Here is a 24,002-nt window from a genome sequence, read left to right as displayed (position 1 = left end):
GCAGTAAGTGCAGGATATACAATGGTTTCATAAGTGCAGGACATGGATATGTACTGAATAAATATAGAAATGAATACTATTATAAACAGAATTTTACAGATAGATTTGTCCTATGAATTTAATGTATAGATAACAAGTATTATGAACAAGATTAACAGCTGAGTATGGCCTGCAGACCACATGTATTCACATAAAACATTGTGTGTATTTACTAATCAGTACATGGTGTGTATAGAATGTGTCAACTTCAGAACTTACTTTTTGAGTTGCCTTTTATTTTTTTATATTTGTGTTGTTACTGCTGTACAGCATAGCTACATTTTCTATTTTGCACAAATCCAGGCACCTATGCCACACAGCTATAATGAACGTGTGTAATTAGGTTATGTCTATAAAAGTAAAGCTTGTTGAACGACAGTGCTTTTGTTTACTGCCTCCCTGGCATCTCAGTAACAACTCTCCTGGGCTCTGCCAAGAAAAACATGTTCATGAAGCATCATAGCTTCCAACCTCTAGAGACCCTCTACTTATGCCATGTGTCTGTGTTTTTCCCCATCGGAGGCTTTCCAGTGAGATCAGCTTGTGTACAGTAAAGGGCTTCTGAACCTCCTGTGCATTCTTGCTCTCTTTTAATGACTCTGTGGCGCCATTAATGCTGCGACCTCTGTGCGAGAACTGGCATTGTCATCAACAGCAGTGCCAAAGAACAAGCTCCTCATTAAAATCTAGACCTGTGGATCATTAAGTTTGCAAGGGCGTCCAAACCACTGTCATCGGAAGGATGTTGGTGCCGATCAACTCTGACGTTAAGAGTCCTTGTACATTTTGATCAGATTTGTTGATTTAAAGGTGATTTTTCCACCCAAATTACATCCACCTTTTGATTTACCTGAGATCAACACAAAAATAAAACTTGTTTATAAATAGTTGCTGACTTATTAGTTTAGCTAAAAAATGTTTATCTTGGAGATTTATATCAAATTTTATTTTATGGACATTTTATTATTGTTTTGGTCATACAGGCTCAAGGCTGTGGCAACGGGCTGAATGTTCATGTTGAATTTGGCAGTACTCTGGGCAGAGGAGATTAATTTTCCAGTTCAATCTATCAAGATTATGAGATCATTCCCTGTGAATCAGATCAGTACGAAGAAGAACTACGAAGAGCCACACACACAAGCACTACAGAGGCTGTGCAAAGTGTGTGTAAATAGACAACATAAAAAAACAAGCATATTTGATGGCTTATTTTTGTGTGGTTGTTTCTCTGAAAATTCATATTTTTGGGAACAGCCTTATCGCAGTCAAGAAAAAGAAAACATAAGGGCAAAGAAGCCATTACCTGAGAGATAAAGTTGCTTAGACAGCAACATATCCTAAGCCTTGAAACTATTCAGCTTGCATAAACTCAATGCTATCATTGTGCCATTTTCAATCGTCAGAAATAAAATTCATGTTTGACATTATGCTGGAAATAGATACATGTAAAGGCCAGGTCCATGGCACTTGAATTGAGGCAATGGAATTACATAAATGAGTGGTGCCACCACGACTCACTTTGCCATATTTTAATAGGGGACACCGGAAAGGTCTATTGTCTGGAGCAATGCCACTAAGCATACATATCTCTCTTTCTGCTGGACAAATTGATGTTTCACAAAACCTGATCACTGGAAAACCTTAAGGAACAGAACACACCATTCCATAATAAGCACTGTGGCATAAAATGAAAAAAATATGTTGCTTTTTCCATCAATTTCTCCACTTTTTTTTCTCTGACACAGGCATCTGCTAATGGTAGTCATATCACTAAAACATGGCACCATTAGCCTCCCTTATTATAGCTGAATGAAGACAAATGCAGTGTAGATGTATGACATAGCTGTAGGGAGTGGCGCTGGCCAATTTGTTGAAAACTGATATGGTCAGGGAAATTTCAGAGCACAATGGTCTCATCACTCTTTGCCTAGGCTTGCAGGAATATCTTCTCTCGCAGTATTCTATAAAACATAGACTTTGAAAGGAAAGCGAATAACTAATAATACACATAAACTTAGGTTGAAATGTTTGTCAAGGTTAATCAAAACTCCCCACCTGTACACATTTGAAACTGCAATTTCATTGTTTTTTCATGTAAACTCACTGTATATCTCACACTAACCTTGTGTTAACGTATTTCCAGTGTTCTACCCAGGCCTCCAAAGCCACTCACATGTACTGTATATGTCTTGCATTTTGTTATTCATCAAAATGAAAGATCACTGATACCTGCAAGCCTGGGCTGGGGTGTACAAGATATATGGGAATCTAATAGTGGAGTTTCAAACGGAAAACGAGGCCAAAAGTCACAAAAGACGGCGAGGACAGTTAATATTTACTGAAGGACATGGCCTGGAGATGCGGTCCCCTGTGCTGTATGAAAAGGATAAGCAGCTACAGTGGTCTAATTTTAAAGGCTGCAGGTTCAGTTAGTTTATTAGCAACCCTGACTCCTGTCAAAGTGACATAACACTAAAGCTGCAACATGTCACCAAAATTAGCTGGTAGGTCATTGGTTATGGGTTTATATGGCAGGTCCTGTCAGAAGTGAATATCGTAACGAGCTGATACGTTCAGTAGCAACAGTAAGTTAAAGCTTCCCAGTTGCTCTCCTAATTAATGTTAAAGGCCTGTTTACCCATGGGATTCACAAGACCATGATCCAAATGTGAAAGTATAGACACATCCCCGAAATTCAAAACACAGAGTTGGCACCTGCTGTCACTCATAAACTGATTGTCAGACCCTTTAATACTGGCTGCCAATGGCTGTTTCTTAATGGTTAGCACTGTCACCTCACGGCAAGAAGGACATGAGTCTGAACCCAACACACAGGCTGAGGTCAGTGGGGAGGATAATATCCTAGTGTTTGTAAGCTTCTTCTCACAGTCCAAACACTTGCAGTAAATGCAATTGGAAACCAATTACACTTCTTACATTTGCAAGGTATTTGCAAAAGACATCTCAACTAAATATGTTTTCAAAAAGACATTAGAGAGAGTATCGTAAAATTAACTGCTGCCTCCTCATAAAAGGTTAAGAGCATCTCAAGAAGCAGAGACGCCTACAGAATGCGTTTTTTTCATTTTCCATTTCTAAAATGTTCATCACGCCCACTGATGCTCTATGATGAAAAGAGATACAAGAGATAATTGAAAAGGGTCCACAAATGATTAAAAAAGTAGCAATGCATCCGTTAGTCTGAAAAAATACAATTAGAGAAGGGAAATGGGGGAAAATAATGTAAACATAATGTAAGCCTTCACCAAAACCTTGTTGCTCTGTTTTGTCCCTGGTTGTTTCACGGGGGAGGGGGAAACATGATGTATGTACTCTGTATTTTGAACAAGATAATTCCCACTCCTAGATGTTTCTACCTGGCAATCTATCACTCTCGTCTTCCCTTCCTCTTATGTAAAGGTATCATCAACACTAAAGCAACGATTTGCAGCAAAGCCATCACGATGATAACTGCACACCACTGTGATGAAGAGATGTGTAGGACTCTGGACATTGCCGATGTCCTCCCATACTTTATTTTGATCCATGGTTGTCAGCATGCCCTTCCCTTGAATCTACGAAAAGTGATGGGCTTTACTGCCAGTAGTTCCTCTAATGTGATTTCAATCTCATCTTGCCTAAATGACTCTCCTCTCGATCTTGTTTTCAGTGTTCCTATATTTCCTTTTTTTCTATCTGTTGTGTGTACTTAGTTTCCTTTCATGAAATAATTTCCACTCGCAGAACTTAGCAGCATTGCAGACACATTGATAACACCTACATGACGTATTCAGAGAGTTTTTACTCATAAAACTTTACACCCATCACTATGAGGCTTGCTATTTATTTTTTAATATCTACTTCAAACAACAACACCCATACTGACTAAATCACACTAATACACTACTATGTTATAAGCTCCTTACTTTACCCACATAATATGCGGGAGCTCGATTGTACAGTGTGATAATTTGAAGCATTTCCTTTGCTTAATTTATCTTCTGTTCAGTCTCTTCAGAGTATGTCAAGTCTCTCTTTATTTAGCATTATCCACTGCCTATATTCTCACATTCTTCTCATATTCTTGTGGTTTGTGTTCACAGCCATCACAGATATACATGAAGTAAATTGGCTAATATCATGATAAACTAACAGAAATGAAATAAATAGGAGATGGGTCCCCATAGGCTCGGGGTAAAAGCACACCATGTATAAGTTATTATACTGTTTTGTATAAATTTGTCCCAGTACCCCCATTTCTCCATGTGTATCTTAATACGTCATTGTATTCTTTTAGCAAAAAAGGAACCCTTGAGGATTTTAATCACAGGAAGTTTTCTAATTCATTCAATGTGCATTTATGAGTTGTGTGCCTCCCTAACTTTTCTGTATGTGTTCCTCAGTAGTACGCAGTCTAGACACCTGAGGCTTGGTTTAACCTATTTATAAGACCAATTAGCACCAGCTGCTTTGTAGCATACCAAAAAAAAGAGATTATTTAGGCAATTGTGCTTTGCTTTATTGTGTGAGAGATGGTGGAGGGTATTTCAGTTTGTTTAGAGTCCTTTATTACAAGCCTGACTCAGAGGAATTGAGAGAATGAAATAACCATAACTTACTTTAAATGCAAGAAAAACATACTTAACATAATAGCATCTACTCTATTATCCATTACCACCATTCTTAGACTCATTGAGCCCAAAATACAATCTCACATAAGCTCAATAAATAAACAATTCAAGGACGTTAAAGAGGGATGTCTGTGTCAGGTAGAACTGTAACAGTAACCTGAATATTGGAGAGATATTGAGCATGAGAGAAACAAAAGTGTGGGTGGAGAGATGACTTTTTTTCTTAAACTAGCTGGATCAATTTTAGCATTCATTGTTGTCAACCCAACACGTTGCAATTGCATTTAAAGAGATGTTTTCAAAAATAACTACAAGAAAATCATAAATATTACATAAAAACATTGTAGTTTATGTATTTGAAGGACACACTTGGCTTTGATATTAAAACATGAGCATGTTCATTTTGAAATGTTTGAATGAACCTTTGTTGGCACTACAGCCTAACAAACTGCCAGAGTTCAGTCAGAAATTGTATCTTTAATTCCGTTTTATGATATATTCCACATTTCACATCTTACTACTAAAGAAGCAGCAACTCTATTTAGATTTAGAATCAAACTAATGGGTACTTTTTATTGGAATTTTTTGTGTAGTTCAATCCAATGACGACAACATGAAAACCGCTGCAGGTTTGTGCACTTAGGAACTGGTGTCTTTGATCGATGGCTTTATCTATAGCTCGCTCAGCTTTAAAGCATCCTATATTCTTTTGCATGTTCATTATGTGCCTAAAATATCCAATTATTCCATCAGAGGTGTGTGTGTAGAGGACTAGGCCACAGATCCCGTACAATCATATGACAAATTAGCCAATTAAACATGTTTGATGTTCCTCCCCCCTGTAGTGTTGAACAGGAGGTTGACAGTGCAGATTAATTTAATTGATGAGCATTCACAAGAGCTAGACCCATAGATAAAACAAGATTTAAATATTTCCTCCACTCAAACATGTGTTTTTATTAGTTTCTGCCCCATTAAAACTTCTGACCTTGACTTTTCTGACTTGTCACTACAGAGGTGATTTCACATACCTCTTCAGAAGGGTAAAATGTCTAAAGTCCCTTTAAAATCTGAGATTCAAATGTACGACAGCCATACTAGATTTGGTTGGTTTGAAAGTTGTACAAAAGCTGAAAGAAAAAACGGAAACCTCCAGTGCAGAACTGAATTGTCAGTGCAGAACCGTGTCAGCCACTGCAACAGACAACATGAACAAATAAAGGATGTTAACTACACTCACTACTCTGATACGTCTGCTAGTCGCCAATTATGGTGCCCAACAGACTCCTCATTAGAGTCTGATTCTGACTGACCGCGGATTCAGACAGGAACCGAGGCTATTGCTGCAGATTTGGAGCTGGTCTCAGAGATCAGTAAAAAAAAAAAAAAGTATGTGGAAAAAACCATGTAAACTAAATAACAATCATAACACTTTCACATACATAAAGACACGTCCGGAGGGGGATATTAAACAGAAAAAGTTTAGGACTTAAATATATGAAGCATATTAAATAGATTAAAGGTCACATGACATGGTGACAGTTTTTGTGGCAAGTTCACAGTTTCAAAGAGTCACAGCTTGGACTACAGGTTTCTATTATCTGCTGGAGTAGCTGGAAGTTGGCATTGGCAGTGGCTGTTGACTTTCCCAACCTTTACAAACTGTACAAATATTTTTTTCCCTTTAAATTAAGAATGTATTTAGTTCACTGTTTGTTCTGTCCTTGATAAGACTCTTGATGAATTGGCCAATTGAATTCGGTTGCCTGAAAAGTATATCTATTTGAGTGAATGGCCTCCAAAACATTTTAGCGGTCTGTTCAAGATGGCTTTCCATTAAAGTATTGGTTAAACCCCATTTTCCTGTGCAAGCAATTATCCTGAAAATACTTAATTTTACCGCTCCATGCCTCCTCCTCCTCTTTTGTTTCCACCTACTTTCCCCATCCTAAATATCAAGCCTCAAGACAATTTCGTGAAATAAAAGAACAATAGCTGCCAACACTGCTTAAAGCAGTGTGTTTTATGAGTAAGACACAGATACAGAGAAGAAGAGAGTGTGGGGGGAGAGGGTTGACTGGGCTGCAGTGTTGTGGGTGTCTTCTAATATCAAAGTGTTGACATCATTCTATGTATAGCGCACCACATCTGACCTAGCAATGTGACAAATGTGTTTTATTTTCAGGTGCTGGACAATGCAATAAAGTGAGCAATAGATCTATTTTGAGAAAGAAAAGGGAAAAATGGAGGGGGAAAATCTCTGGTTATACATTTTTTTTATTGGCCTAAGAAAAAGTTCCCTCCATACAATTAGTGTACACATGAGGTGTGTGATATTGATTATAAAGAAAACAAACTGTCATCTTCTGTGCTTCAGATTGTATTACCAATTGTTTGCTTTTTTGTAAAAATGTGTGCTGCAAACTGGCATGATGCTTAGTATTAGTTATATAATTAAAGGTAACATTTTCTCTGACATCTAACTAGATTTGGAAGGCATGGGTTATAGGCACCATACATAAACCTTAGAAGGATATTCTCTGAACCATCTGAGAAACTGAACTGGACAGGTAATTTTTGACAAAACATTGTCCATTCAATGTCCACTTACTCTACAGCCATTGACCATATCACTTCAGTCAAAGGCTGTCACTTTTCTTTGGTAGAGGATTTTTGGGGACCTTGTAGAAAACAGTTCCCCATATACACATCGAGCAAGTTACAGGGCCGCATTATCGTTCATTTGGAGTCACGTTTGTGGCCACATGATGAATGTAAGTCCAATATTTGCTTTGTTATTGTTCTCTACCAACTCATGAGGAAAATATCTGTCTCTTCAGTTGGAAAATGCTCCAGTATTCTAACCAGCTCGTTAGCTGTTTCATTTGTCGTTAGCTGTTTTGTGCAGAGCAGGTAGTGTAGAGTGGTTTGGAAACAGCTGCTTGCTGTGGTCAAAAACGAGAGCAGTAAGAGTGAACTAAAACAGTACAGCTGTGGGCCAGACCGCCAAACAATGAGTTAAAACTAACTATAAAGCTCAGTAAATCTGAGAATTCTCTGTAGGTTCATCCCTTCGAGCAACCCCCTTTCACTATTTTTCACATTTAAACGTTACTATAAAAGTACTCAATTTAGTTGCTTTAGACTTTTCTTTCTGAGCCATTCCATTGTTGGAGAAACTGCAGCCTAAGATGAATAGCAGATGTAGGTCTATACTGTATGTTTTTAAGCTTTATACTTTTTTTATAAGCTATGAATTAATCTCCCAAAACTTAACTTTGATAACATTTTAAAATTCCTCTTATGGTTTGGTGAAATATTATAGCCTTTCTGTGTCTCTACTGATTTGGATATTGCAATAGTTTTATGGTCAGCGCCTACAGTGCAGTGAACATAACGTTGAGGAACTTTTTTCCTCACAGCTTCTAACAGTTTGAATGTGAGTCTGTCAAAAGCAGAAATGAGTGAGCATCCTGCCAATATGGTAGATTACTCCATACATCAGAAAACATTCCAATTCCTGACAAAACCATCAAGGAGAAAAATGTTTTAGACACAGAATAAATGCTTTACAATTCAGCTGAACTTGACCTTTACTCATCCCTACTACTGACCAAGGTGACACAAAGCACTTCAACAAAGAAACAAGATTAATGAAAATATGTCAAAGTAATAAGGGATTTGGAGATAACATAAAACTATAAAATAATCTGTGCCAGAGTTTGTGGCAGGTGAATTTTGTGATGAAACTCTTTATGGTTCCCAGTTATGACTCCAGTGGCTAAATTGATAATTATAGAGTCCTTTAACCTAATACTGTCCCTGCTGTGGGATAAAAAGCAAGACTTGGGAGGGATTGTTACTGCCGGTCAGTGTAAGTATCTGCTTTATACTCTGAGTGGGAGACTGTGGGTGTGGGTTTGGGTCCGTTATTGCCTCTAATATAATTCCACTAAATGAATCTGGATGGATTTTTATACTCCTTTAGACCACAAACAGACTTATGGTGGACTGGAATTTTATTCCTGTAGCACAAACATTCTCAGACACTTAGCTGCTCCAGGGACCAAAATAAAGTCATTGGTTGAGGTAAACACTGACATGTTAAGTAAAAGAAACAACCAGTTTCTGATCACATAGAAGCTAGCTGGGTTACATGTAAATGTCATTAGCTTCTTACTATATGTACACACCGCCGCCGACTTGAGCTCGAAAGACGCTCTGGACGCTTGTCAAAAAGTACGGGGGAGCTTTTGACGCTTTGGCCGCTCTGACGTGGCAGCATTACATGTTTGATCATGGAAAAAGCAAAAGCAGCCACTGCATGGCCAATATATTTACACTCGAAACCTTTTATAAATTATATATATATATATATATATATATATATATATATATATATATATATATATATATATATAATGACAGAATTTTTATTGTTTGTTGGCCTCAGCGGTGTCTGTTGACAGTTAACTCGATGTGACCGGCAGCTAAGGTTGACTGGTGCCTATACGCAAACAAGGTCATATCATAAATGATAAGGAAACCAGCAACGGTGATTATGAACTTTCCCTCCATTTTCTCGGAGGCAGGAACGAAAGTTTACATCTTATGTTTCTCTGGAATCAGCCAGCGCAAAAGATGTCTATATTCCGATTGGTTGCTGGTGTTTGCCGCTAAACAGCATCATAGCTTATTACCATAAAGTTAAGCTACTTTCAACTTTCTGATTGATGCTCTGGTTGCCCACAATGCTATGCCGACAGATTTGCTGATCCTTGCTGCTGAGAGAAGCCAGTTTCTATTGAAAATGAATGACTTACAGAAACTTTAGAAGTTCAAGTCAACGGTGGTGTGTACGTACAGTTATGGTCAGCAGAACAGCTAACTAGTACTCAAAGGACTTTTTTCCACAACATAGAATACAATTTTAATATCCTTTGTGCAAGAGCATACAAGAGAGTGTCTACTTGCTGATACTAAATGCAACAATGAAGTTTATTGACAAAGGTTGACACAGAAGAGAAGAGTTTAATTCTGGCCTCCCAGAAACACTCCTTTGTATGTTGTCCAGGTCTGCTACTTCAGTGCCCAGAAGGGGTTTTGCCTTTTCATCCAAAGCTACTGGCTGCTTCTCTCCGCTGCCTTCAACGCAGCTTTGATGGCTAAGCACAGGCTTTGGCCTCCTGATTCTTAGGTCTCTGTGCAATTGGTGGTAGATATTGCCACCTACGTATGCACCCTACCTCCACAGTGCAGACTTTTGTGTTCCAATGTTACAATGTTGTGCTTAAGCAGCCAACTTGGTATAGGGTAGATGTTTTCCCTTGAAACCCTCGTTCCCTGAGTTCTCCCAGGGTGGTAAAGTGAGCTCGGTGCTGAATATTTTCCCACAGAGAAGGTGACCAGAGCACCGAACCAGGCCTTTGATTGTTGGTAGTTATCTCTGGAGAAAATATGAGTTGTTGACCAATGTCAGCCAGCATCTTCCATTCACAGGCTAAGTGCAGTTGCTCCAGTGGGGTGGAGCCTCTCCTGGTTATCTTAGCCCCTCTTGGTCAAAGGTTGTTCTTCTTAGGGGGTTGGATATTGCTGGAGGTAGGTAATTGCTGGCAACTTGCTTGTTTTCCAGGGTGAAGGCAAGGCTCTTTAGGACTTGGTTGTGATGCCAAGTTTAATGTTCTTGGGTGAGGCATTGCATGGTCTTCCATCAGTAAAAGTTTGCTGGGTTGTCATGGAACTGTAGATTTCAAACTTGTTGTCCAGGTGTTGCAGATTACTATTTTAAATAACTTATATTCACAAAGAATTTTTTAACCATGGTAGTGGGAAAAAAAGAGCCCAGAAGGGAGAGCCAAGTGCAGAGGTTCATCCCAACAGTTCACTGACTCTAGGTAAGCTAACCTGCCCGCGCTGTGAGCCACTATGACTAGTTTAAGATTGCATTTTTTGTTAGTAGCAGGAGCAATGAGATTTATAAAGTCAGACCCTTCTCATTTCCCTTGCTTTTTTGTCTGAGCTTCAGTCTAACATATTAAGTCCTTAAATTAAACTAGTGACATGATGTATGTCCCAATTATGAGGAATGTTTCCATGCTTTGCTGTAAAACCCCAGCTTTCTACCTGTATGGCCCAACTTTAGAAAAACAATATTCCCCAGTCTGTGTGCCATAGTCCAAATATAGCCTTGCAGCAGTGTATTGATGTGATATCTCTGCCTAGGTGTGTTAAGCCCCTGGTTCACTGTCCTCTATCATGTCATCAACAAGACCTCCCGCTGAAGGCGTAAGCTCTATGTAATCAACTTTACTGGGATCAGATTATAGAAGTGAACAAAGCCTCCATTCTTGCTATCTCTTCCTCCTCTAAACTTCTTTTTCTGTCTGAGTTTTTATCTCAGTTTACCTCTATCTCACTCTCCTATCTTAACTTTTATGAAATAGGGATATTTTCCCTGAACATTTTAAAAACAAAAACATTGAGGCTTATAAATAAGTTATACCTTAAGGGGGGAGGGGGAGTTGGATGGGGGTGTTGAGGTTGCAGTAAAGTCTTGTGGATGATCATGATCCCATTCAAGGTGAGAGAGGAGGGATAGGAGGGGTAATACATCATAGATAAAGACACAAGGAAGAGCAGCTGTCCTGATGAAAGATGGGAAGGAAAGAATTACACCTGCATCCGAGGAGGATGCAGGTGTCTGTCTGAATGAGACTGAATGAAAGGAGGGTGTCTATCTTGAGCTGTTACCAGACACTCAGCAGTTTTACTCAAACTAAGTAAAGTTCCTAAAGAAACTATGTAGAGGCTGTCCTCAACAGAAAAATGACATTTTCCTGATAAGTGACCCATTGTGGCTGTGTAAACAATGAAGTTCTCTCCAAGATGCAATGATGGAAGTAGCACAATGTACTTACATTGCTGCAAAACCTCTCATGGAGGAGGTTGGAGTAAATTTATCATGTAAAAAACAGATGCAAGTCAGTTTCAGATTGTTTCAAGTTGATCAACTGCATCAGCCACTTTGACATGTGACTAATCCTCATTTAGAGACTATGCATATTAAGCTTGCAGGCGAGAATGTAGTTTCTAGTAATTGGGCTGGTTAGTTTCCAAAACTGTGTTACATTGATGGAAATAGTTTTTGGTACTGCATGATAAAAACTGTCAATGTCAGCAGCCTAACATACTGTATAGGTACCCATTACAATTATATTTGAAAGATCCAGGACAGCAACTAAATGGATCTTGTTAGACTTTATCAGCTGTTTCTAAGGTCAATAATTAACTCTGAACTAGGCCTGCAGGATTGTTTTAAAAATCCCTATCTCGATTCACTCTGTTCATAATTTAATTTAAAATTAAATTAATTTAAATTCTATTAAAAAAATATTCTATTTATTTTTATTTTGTATGTATTTTTTTAAATTAAGATTTTTTTTTTTATGACTTCTCATTCAATTTTACGAGCCGACTGCATCACGAATGCTACTACTTTATCCTGTGAGTTTTAAACATGAATAAAAAAGGGCTCCCTAGCGCTGCAATGCTCTCCCTTCACTTCATTGAAGCCTCTATGTTAACAGGCTTGTGGTGATGAGCAATGTGCTATAGGTGCCAAAAATATCTGTTTGGATTCTGACAATTTGTTTTGTCATGGTTCATGTGTGCAATAAAGATTACCCTTAATAAGAAAAAATTGTGGCAGTGAATCGTGATATATTATTTCATATTTTTCCCCAAATCGTGCAGGCCTACTTTGAACCCTTAGATTTGTCTTTTCTCTCCAATTTGTATACACTGTAGATGCAAAGCTCTTCAGCACGACAGTTTTATGCATTCGTATCATCCTGGACAGAGCGGCTGTGAGGAGTTTGCAGCCCTACTGCCCAGATATCCATTACAGATTCTGTCAGGTGTTGCAGCAGTGACACCTCTAGTTGCTCTTAAAGATTGCAATCAGTGACCTCTGATTTGGGTAACCCAGTTGTCATGCTGTGCTGTCTTGATGTATTGTGAGCTGTGGCAGTACCCAGGGCCCCGGAGACAGAGATGGAAAAGCTGGAGAAGGTGGTGGGGGGCAGACTCTGTGGAGCAAAGATGGGACCATTTCAGCAGAGTGGACTCCATATATTCTGCTGAGCCACCTTTTCTTTATATAAATAAAACAATACTGCTTTTAAAAGGGGCCTGGTTGTGGCCTCAGTGAATACTGGATGGATGGAGGTTTGTTTTTTTCCACTGACATAACTAAGCATTCTGAGAGTGATTAGTGTGTATTTTCAATGTGCAGCAACACGTCTTTTGGTTTAATCAAATATATACATTTTTTAGGATTCTGTTCTTCAGGTTTAAAGAAAAAAAAGAAGAAAATATCCAATCCCAAAATTGAAAGCAGAAAACCTAACCAAAGAATAAATATCCCAATAGTCAAATATTTTGGTCCAGCCTTACTCTGTACTATATGAAATATGTCCTAGTAATACAGTTTAGTATAGTAATAATATTTTAGGCCATTCTGCCCAGCCCTAAGCAAATCGTTTAATGCAAATATTTCTCTTAGCCTTCCTGGTTTATCGCTTGTTTGTTGCTATCCAACATTTACCTGTCATATGGGTGCTGGTCGCGCCCAGGAGACTGCCATTATTTGTTATTTATAATATAATAATATAATATTATTATCATTTAGTTTAGTTGGTCCTCTTTTGGAAAAAAAAGTTCAGGTGTATTTGAGTGCCACATAGCCAGAGAGGCTTGTCTCATGATGGGAGAGTAGTAACTTTGTCACTGACGACATATAAATATGATTAATATAAAGACAAAGCATGTGACATACAGTACATACTGCACATGTTGCATATAAGCAGAACATTTTAAGTTACAATATATTTATACATGATATCATTTTCAAATTTTTGTACATGCTGTATAGTGTGGATGTGACACTTTATAACCCCATTTACAGTATTCTTTGTGAACTACGTATGTGAACCAACCTTTTTCACATCATATAGTCAATGGATAGGCGGCGTTGCTGAATTTGTTCATGATATACTCAAGGGATATCAAAACAAAGATAATACACCATGAATGTACCTGCAGAATTTTGAAATACTTGAACATCTGACTTCGTGATTGACCCTGATGGCTTATTCTTATACTGTAAATATTCTTATGAAAGATGTTCGGTCTCTGTCAACGGAAAATGGACCCTGGACCTTACGGTTGTACTACTTCAGTGTCAAAGTCCACCTCTGGGCCCTATTCTTTTTTTAATGGTTTCATTAATTAACGAAAGGGCGAGTCTTTTTTGCATTTTAAAGCAGGATGACAAATCCTTGTGAGAATCACCTGCTAAATTATAGATCAGTACAAGCCGCTGTACTGACATTCCCGCTATGATCGCATTCAACCTATTTTTACTGCACATTTAAATGTGTCTACAGTACACATTGGAGTTTGTTTTAAACATGATTTTTTTCATGTCTGCCACATTATTTAATAATCGCAGCACATGTTTTTGGCTTCACAAGTATTTCATTTGCAGCTTGTTGACAGAATCATCAACGATGCCTGGTTCTGAAAGATCTATTTATAGTGTGACTGGCCATGTACACAAAGTTGCATGTAAGCTGCTGTCTTTTCAGTGTATACTTTTTTTTCTATGTTTCTATTTAGACTGAAAGTAGTGCATAGAAAACTTCAAGTGGCAGTTATGTACTTAAAGCAAGTTAAATGTTGTTTAGCATCAAAGACAGCTTAAAATGCTTTTTCCATCAGATGCCAGTGAAATATGCTTCTATCGCCTATGTAGACAGCCTTTTAGTCCCAATTTGTGTAGCTCACCTAGTGAGAGCACGCACCCATCTACAGAGGTTAACTCCTCCACGCAGCAGGTTTGACTGCGACCTGTGGCCCTTTGCTGCATGTTATTGCCCGTCTCTCTCTCCCCTTTCATGTCTTCAGCTGTCCTATAAATAAAGTCCTAAAATGCCCCAAAAATAATCTTTAAAAAAGCCAGGCTTGTTTGTACCTTGGCACATTGCTAAGCAGGAAGGCGAGACTTCCAGGAGAAGAAATTGATCTGCCCGTGTGTGAAGTGAAAGCGCCTGAGCAGATCATATATGGTACGAGCACTATGCAATATTTTTATTTATAATCTTTTTCATGTTTGTGTGCTACTGCAAGTCCCTGTGTGTATACCAAGCATGGTGTGTGCGCGCTGTGTGCACACTATGTAAAGTCCGTGGAGTTTCCCTTTATAATAAAATGCTACTCTGTCAACATGCTATTTTAGAGACTTTTTCTTTCCCAAATCAAGGTCTTGTTCTGGCACTATTTTTTAATCATGTCAATGATATTAATTATATAATTTATAATCATATACAGTATACATATTTATAAAGTCATTAAAAAAGTCCTTCAACACACTACACCCAATGAACTACCATTTCTTGTAACTGAGAAATGCTGAACGCCTAAAGAGAGCCTGATTCTTTCTAAGCTAAGCTAATCAAACATTATTACCATTACATAACATTATACCAATAAAAGTGAGAGTTGGTGGCAATGGTTTTAGTTTTTTTCCCGTTTAAATACCAAAGCTCTTTACTCACAGCAGAGTAGCTAGCTGCTACTGTGTTGCTTCTTTTGACAAATAGCTTGAATCAAAGAAAAGGTTTTCCCTCAATCAGAGCCGAGCATACGAGCCCTTTCACTCTGACATGTATTTTCACCCAGGTGGGGACTTCACCTCCACATTATGTGAACAGTTCAAGGCAATTAAAAAGAGGCAGTGGCTGTGCACAGTGGAACCAAGCCAGCTGCTTGCCACATATAATTCTATTTGACCAGACATTTGTCACGAGCAAGGTCATTGAGCAGTCAAAGTGACAAGTCTATGTCCTTCATGTTTCGTTACCAAACAGTGTTAAAAAAAACAATACCACCCAACATGAAAAAAAAGCCACCTCGACAGATTCACAGCCACTATGAAAATACACTATTAATATAAATATACTGTGAAGAATTTTAGATAATGAAAGCAATGGTGAACCATTGAGTGTAGTGCTGCAGCATTATTTTACACTACATTACATTTTTATTTTACACATGACACATAGCAACAACTCTCCGTACCTCTGTCACAACTTCTGACTTTCAATGCTTTTGTAGCATCTTAAAATATAAATGAGGATACTGAGATACTTACTACAGACATATATATATATATATATATATATATATATATATATATATATACAGTATATACTGTGCTCGCAGGCCCTCCAAAACTCTGCCATTTCAACCAGTTGACAGTTTGTAACAACGTCTCATAGATATGAGACGTTAGTTGTAACTGACTTTCCAGCTGACTTCACCATTAACTTTAACAGGTCATTCCAAAAAACAGCCACTGGTGATTTAGCAAGCTGAGTTGCAGGGGACACCATCAGTTGGATGAGAAGAACGTAGAAGACGGGCCAGTTAGACCACTGCAACTTTTGCCTGCAACATTTTAAACTATTTAGTCTCCTTACGACTCTGAAGTGAGCTTTGCAGACGCAGGAAACACTTAGTTGGATACAAGGATTTTTTTTTCTCCATTCCCTTAAAAATGGCACTTTTCCAGTAAGTGAGCTAAATCTGTGTGCCTTAAGGTTTCATGACATGCAAGAGACTAACGCACAAAAATTAGCAACTGCCATTATGTGTTCTGCTTTTTTTCACACAGTTGAAATAACAAACACACAAAACCATCCATTATAAAGGTTTTACAAATGGGTTTTATAGGAGTTTAATAAACATCAACATTTAGGGGCCAGCACTAGTTTGTCAAAAAGCCTCCGAGACAAAATCGCTGAAGTTGTTTTTGCTGAAGTGATTACCCCGCTAGTTATATGGAGCAAGCAGGCAGGTTGCATGGCCTTGTGATACACACAGCTCAAAAGCTACGTGGGTGGCTATACAACCCAAAGATGGGTGTTACAAGACTCACAATCTCATCAGTAGATCTTGTTTCGACTACATGGATCGGACTAGGGCTGCAGCTATTGATTCTTTTAACAATCAAGTAATCTACCGATTATTCCATCAATTATTCAAGAAGTTGGATGAAAAAACCTTTTGCTTTACAGGAAAAAGCAATAGTAAATGAGAGATTTTTTTTTTTTAAAGCAACAATTTTATTGCTTAAATTGCATACACTAACAGGAATACGCTAACATGTTTAAGCACTAGCCTTGTGGGATATTATGTGACTTTACAAAGCTTACAGCGGGGTTATTCAACTATACTGTTCTGGGGGACACATTTTCAGAAGGGTGCTCTGAGTGAAGTTTAGAAAGAATGAAGAATGCACTGGCCGATGACGTCATTGACATGCATATCAAGTAGCCATGTTCAGGAGGCGCTGGTTAAGAGAAAGGGGCTGGTGTTTCATTTTAGCTTGCTTTCTAAAAACAAAAATCACAATTTACAGAGTAACATGACTGAACACAGACTGACCATGATCTATAAAATATTGTTATATTGTCCCAATTTTTTTGTCTTGTCTTATAACTAAGGTAAAGGACACACATAATATTTACACGCGTAGCAGCATATCTGACCTGTGTCCTAACAGATCTAAGACAGTGTTAGGGAAAGGAACCTTTAACTATAAAAGGGCCAGTTCAGTAGAACAATTTAGATTGGCAAATTAAAGTCATTTCCACATTGAACTCTTTTACAAAAGACAATCAAGGCCTGGTTACTAGGGTTGTGAAAGAAAACAAAAGGCAAATTACAATTTTTATTTTTATTTACTTAAGTAAAATTGTTGATGTCATGTCAATGTTTATCACACACTCTGTAAGTGTCTTGTCCTCATGTGTTGAGGACCACAATGGACATGAGTCCTGGACTTTGTGTTGTTATCCTTGATTGTATTTGATGTCTTTTCATGTGTAAGACATTCTTAATAAAATCAAATAAATAAAATCAAAGCAAAGCATGCTGTAGAGACTGCTTATAGACGTTAATGTTACCTTGTGTAACCTGTCCGTTCTGTGACACATTGTCCAGATTTTTTCTGGGTTTTTTTCAGCTTCAAGTGATACGGAATCTCCTGTTGTTTTCCCAGCCTGTTTCTAACCCTAACCCTCAATATTTTTTCTCTCTTCCTGTGTCTCAGTCTTCACAGCGTGTGTTTACAGCAGCGTCAGCCTGTTGTGCGACAGTAATAATCAACCATGCGGAAACACAGCAGTATGCAACGTTAGTTACATTGTTTAAACTAAGCTTCAAGGCAAAGAATTTTGAAAACGAGGATTTTTAGTAATCGAATTATTCAAGTTACTCGTGCAATCGTTTCAGCCCTAGATTGGACTAAAATATACAATGTATTTTTGACATGGTATTCTGGTTAGTTAATTTGAGAGATTATTGTAGCCATTGTCTAATATATGTTGACACCGACTCCCCTGTGTAGACATGTACATTTGATACTTGGGGGTGGGGAGAATTTATGTTACATGAATGTGTTAATGCATGTGCAATGCAGTTTGTGTGTGTGTGTGTGTGTGTGTGTGTGTGTGTGTGTGTGCATGTACCAGTGCGTGATCCTTTGACGTTGGTGACCTTCAGATCCCCTGGTTATGCCAGCAGCCATTAATCTTTTATTCATTCTGCCATTTGTGACTAAGGCAGCGTCTCAGGCACTGTCGCTTGTCAAAACAGACCCTGTCCCATGATATGCAGCATGCTGCAGCCTCAATGGCCTGTGCTCTAACAGCCACAGTTTCCACGGCAATAATTAAACTAGCTGGTTTCATTACCAGAAATTCACCAGCCACTGTTACCGTTATTATTACAGCCAAAGTAAATTCTGTAATTCAATAGCTCCTCCTCTTGGTTTGCCGTCTGCAGTGGCTCGTAGAAAGGACAAGCTTACCGGCCACCACTGTTGTTCACACTCTGCTAGTTTCATGAAGCTTCAGATTGAGCATGCAGCTTCAACATCTGTCAACAACTCTCCTACTGACAGGTGTACCTGCTAAAACAAACAGAGACGTTGTTTCTAAGCTCCCTCCTTATGTTTAATTCTCTCCACCTGGCTATGTGAGCTATTAATTATTCAGTTTTCCAAGTTGCTATTAGAAAACAAAGCATATACAGTACTTTGGACATTTCTCTAGCCCAGAAACAACTGAGACCTTGTAAAAACACAACATGTATTGAGAGCAAAAAAATAATTTTCCTCAATTTATGTTTGGAAAATGGTGGCAGAGCATTGTCCAACACACCGGTACAGGATGTCATATGGGTGTGCAACTGGATTGCGAGCAGGTGAATGCAAAAGGCCCTAGTCTATGAATGACATCATTGACTCCTTGTGTGTGGAGGCAATTGCATTCATCATGTTTCTCCACTCATTATCCAGGTTTTTCCTTTGTTTGTCACCCATCTGTAGCTAAAATAAGTTCTTCAGTCTTCCTCTGGAACACTGGTATTGTTCATACAGTACTGAGAAGCTCACTCAATCATCTCACATGATACGCCTCACATGTTTTAGACAGAGAATATCAGTTCCTGCCTTTAAATAGACACTTTAGAGTTCATGCTTTCAATTGCATCAGACCTAAACACTCTTTCATTCAGCAATCTATCCTATTGTTAAACCAGCTACATTAAATCCAGTGCAATATTCTTTCAGGGTTACAAGTCCCCAAGACCTTGTCTGTGTGTATGTTTATGTCTTTTTTCTGTTGTACATGTATGCTTCGTTTCTTTACATGGGTGTTTATGTCATTTGTGCTATTGTTTCATGTATGTCTTTTGGTGTCATTCATCATATGTATGTATGTATGTTTATGTACTTTTTCATACATGCTACCCAGGGATGCAAAAATAATTTTAGCCCTAGCAGACAAAGTTGTATCATATCTCTAATCAGTTTATTTACAGTGAAGTAAAAGAAAAAAAAATATTTTTCTTTTCATGGTAGAATGTGAAAAAATCCTCAAACGCTTCCAATGTTTCCTTCGCTTTACACCAAAGAAAGACTCATAACTGTTACATCTCGCACCTTTTTCAGTCACAATAATAAATATTTCAATACCAGGGAATGACGGTTTTACACATTCGGACAAGGTCACACAAAATTGAGATGAAAACGAAAATGGCTTGATAGCCTCTGTGGAAGCCCATTGATTTTACTGAGTGAGTTTCCTCTCAGCCTCTTACACCCCAATGATGGTTAGCATCATGATTACATTATGAAGGATGCTGATGTTTCTCTTGAAGAATTGCTGTACGAATACTTTTGAACAAAAATGAGTTCCCTACACATCAGCCAATGACATGTGATTCGCCTCGAGGGTCATTCTGGTTCTGCTTAACTAGTCATCAGCGAGAACCCAGTTCTACTGAGTGGAGATCTCATTACCGCTCTCACTAAATCATTCTTGCCTGACCATCACCACACAAAGTTAATTTTCTCGCAGAAGACTCCATGCAGCAGCTATTATTCTATATTTCTCCCTGAGTAGATACGTGCGATGTGGCAATGATGTCACCTTCCTCCCCTGAGACTTGAAAAAGCATCTTGGCAAACAACATGACATCAGCTAATATAACAGTTAGGCGAGGAGAAACACTCGCAGATCTAACAATGAGAAGTTGATATGACATGTGTCAACCTGTAGTTCTAGTCATTATTTTCTTTTTTGCCTCGACTTGACTCTGCCGAACCTTTCATGTAGTTAACTTCTTTGATCTTGAGCCTTTGATGGCGGGGTGGAAATCCAACACCATCATGTTTTCTGTTGCTGTCAGGGTTAGCGCCAGACACCAGTGTGATGGATTTGTTTGTATGTTTCTTTGTGGTTTCTCTGCTCTCTTAGTTTGAGACAAGAAAATGTTGCACGACGTGTCACTATTTGTGCTCCCCTCGGGAAAATAATCCTTAGCATTTGTTATTGTGATTCAGAAAAGCATAGACATGCTCTGATTTGGGTTTCACTGAATATAAACAGCCGCTTATTGTTTAATAATGTCAGTCTTCAGGGGGATTCTAGTTTCCACAGGTACTAATTGGCTGACATTTGAAACATTACATCCAATTTTAGGAATCATGAGTTCAATGCTTTTAATAATGCACCTTTTCAGCACCTGGGAGTCATTTAGGTATATATGAAATATCTGTTTTTAGACATCCCGTTAACATTTAATTATTTTTAGCAATCCAAACAAAGCAAAACGTACGTTCCTGTCAGCTCTTACAGTAGTAATTGACACAAGATTATTAGAAAGATTCTCTCCTTCTAACCATTCGGCCTCTCTTTTAATCTTTCTTTCCCAGATGATAACTGCAGACTGAGTGACTACCGGCGGCTGAAAACCAAGATTCTGGATTTGCATGCCAAACGATACTTGGGGTCAAACATCCATGGGGCCCATAAGGACGACATAGCTGCAAGGAAGCAACTGGTTGATATGATGTTCAAAGGCTTTGATGCAGATAACAATGGTGAAGTAGATGCCAGTGAGCTCTCACAGGTAAGGATATGGAACAACAGATGAGCTTTAAAACAACAAGGATATCTTAGTAGTAACGTTGATCTTATGGGATTTCAAAAAAATATATACAAATCAGGTCCATGAGATCTTTTGTGGGATACAAAGATCTCGTCTCCTTCTCCCTAAAAGAAGCTGTGGAACATTTTGTAATTGCACTTTTCCTTTTCAAGACACATCGCAGCCCCTCTTAACCCTTGTGTTGTCTTCCCGTCCACCGTGCCACTTTTCGCACGTTTTGGTCGTCGCTGTTCCCAAAGTTTTGTTTTTTGACATTGTAAAAGCTTTTAACTGACATTTTTGACATTTTTTTTCCAAAATGTTTTTGTCATTTTTTACGTTTTTTTAAAAATGTTTTTGAAGATTTTTCCGACTTTGTGAATAGAAGACAATTGAGTAAAACACACAAATTCAGTGAACGTAGTGAACTGATCATTCATTTTATTTGAAGAGTGACAAGCGTTGTAGGGAACCATCCACGTTACTTTTTTGCCAATTTTTTTGTCGTCGTTTATGTAGAAACTTAAAAAAATGGGTCAAATTGGACTCGAGGACAACAGGAGGGTTAAGCCTATCAAGTCCACAGATGGCTTTAAGTAAATCTTTTGAAAAGCAATGTGGGTCAAAGGAGCTATGTGTTCATGGGAGGCTGCAGCCTTTGACCATCGCTGCCAAGAGGGTTGGTTGTAAAAGAGCTTTTTGTGGCTGCCATGAGTGAAGGACAATATTATGTGCATAACAAATAAAGTCTACTAATCCAGTTTCCTGCTGATCCGGTAGGATATCCCATCTGCACAGGGGTCACCCTGGTTAGCTTTGTCGGTGCCCAACGGGGGAGTTCTCATTAGATTAATTTGAATATATTTTAGTATTCTGAGTTCAAGGCATCTAAACAACACTTCAAAAATAGTGAAATTTTTGCCAGATTTTCATATAATTAACATATTTTTACATTTACTCCGTTGCCCCGTGCCAGCATGGGAGAAATCAATGCTAAGTGAATGAAATGCACAGTCAACAAACCATGTTGTGCTGCGTTTTATGGAATGATATTGTCAGTATGCTCTGAATGTGAATTTGAAGATGCCCTTTAAAGCTATTGAATAGTACTTGGGATTTTCAAAGCTCTTGGTGATGCCATTTATTGTACTCCAGGCTAAGCAGTACCATTCCACCTTTCACTAGGTTTTTGAATGACACACGCTAGTCCGTGATAATTAACGGCCAGATGGAGAAGCTCTTTTCAGGGGCTGCTTTTAGCCCCCCTCTCCTTTTATCCTTGACACATATGGGAATGTTGGCAGATTTTGATACACAATCAGATACAAATGCTCAGAGAAAAAGAAGATAAGTTAGCATTCAATTCTGGGATTGTTTGCAATTAGCTTAAAAATAAACAGGGATAGAAAAGTTAAAGTTTTGGTCACTCTGTCGTACTGCAACCTAAACTACCGGCCTGTTTTTCTGCAATGACAGGAAACCTTTTTTATCTTCACAAATCTATAGCATAAATATGTGAGGAAAATGTTTGAGCTTCTGTAAACTTTCACCTCACATCCACATGACTGCGTAATAAATGACTGCATAATACATATCAGAGCAAAATAGCGTCATCAGTCTGACAAATCACTTAACAAAAGCAGTTGTGGGTTGATGGTGCCACAACATAAGGGCGCTTGAATGTTTTATTGATTGTGTCTTTAATGAGTTTTTCATGTTGGTGTATTAAATGTTCTCACAAAATGATTTCAGCTTAACAAATAGCTCGGGATATACAGTTTTCTTTTCTCTCTAAATGATGTGAATTTAAAATATCATACACAATTTATAAAGGTTCAGATTGAGATGTTTTTGTGATTGCTTTATTGACAAAAGATGAATGAATGTAAGAGAAGAAGAGTGATTTATGCAAATTATATTTTGGTGTGAACAAGCCCTCAAAAACACCATTGCAGAAGCAAATCACATTCTTATCGGCAAGTGAAAGTACCAATCCATGGCTGTCACCCTCGTGCCCTGAAGCACCCTTTACAATTGGAGTGTTTTCTAATCTCATTTTAAATTCTAGGATGAAAATACTTCACCTGGGCTTACTTGTCTTGCTAGAGTGTGTACATGAAGGGGCACAGGGAGCAGTTTTGCCTGGCCTTTTACTCTTGGGTGCCCTTTCAAAATGGCAAATCAGAAGCTTTTTTCTCTTGCATTGCCCATTCAGTATCTATCATTTGACCAAAGACAGACTACCTAAAACTATATCTATTATCAAAAATTTTATGAGAGTTACAAGGCAGCGCTGCCTGATAGGCACTCGAATGAGGCAATGGTTAGGGTTAGGTGCTTTGAAGTCAACGGTAGCAGCGCTGCCTGGAAGTCGACATTGGGGGATTAATGCACCATCAGGCCTATGGACCCTGCCTTAGCCCTGTCTACCCTAATTCTAAAAACATGGAGGATAAAGACATTACTGGTCTTTACTGATTTTCTATTTTAGGTAATTAAAAAAATGTAACATTTAAACTAAAGAGACTTATTAAAAAAAATAAAAAAACATCAAGGTATGGTTTTTGGAAAGATGGCTCTTTTTGACCCAGCACAGAAGTATATTAAGAGTTTGTAATGCAGTTTGAGAACAGATGACACCTGCTCAAACATATTATGTCCTCCTCTAGATCAGAATAGATAAAATTAATGTGAAAAACTTTCTTAAAGAGGAACAGTATTTAATATCTTCCTACTGGACCCACACACAAGGTCTGCACTACGCACGTAGGTTTT

The 24,002-nt window shown here is 38.3% G+C and overlaps 1 protein-coding gene across 2 annotated transcripts in view; it reads left to right on the top strand.

The window, feature by feature from the left end:
* The window catches only part of fstl5 (follistatin-like 5), a 151,968-nt gene that overhangs the window by 55,054 nt on the left and 72,912 nt on the right, over positions 1–24,002 (top strand). For both annotated transcript variants that reach the window (XM_034883342.1, XM_034883343.1), the window contains exon 5: positions 21,013–21,209. In XM_034883342.1, the coding sequence (XP_034739233.1) occupies positions 21,013–21,209 (197 nt within the window). The remainder of the gene's footprint in view (positions 1–21,012; positions 21,210–24,002) is intronic.

Source organism: Etheostoma cragini, chromosome 10 (genome assembly GCF_013103735.1).
Source record: "Etheostoma cragini isolate CJK2018 chromosome 10, CSU_Ecrag_1.0, whole genome shotgun sequence".
Taxonomy (NCBI): Eukaryota; Metazoa; Chordata; class Actinopteri; order Perciformes; family Percidae; genus Etheostoma; species Etheostoma cragini.
This window is presented reverse-complemented; position numbering and strand designations above follow the sequence as displayed.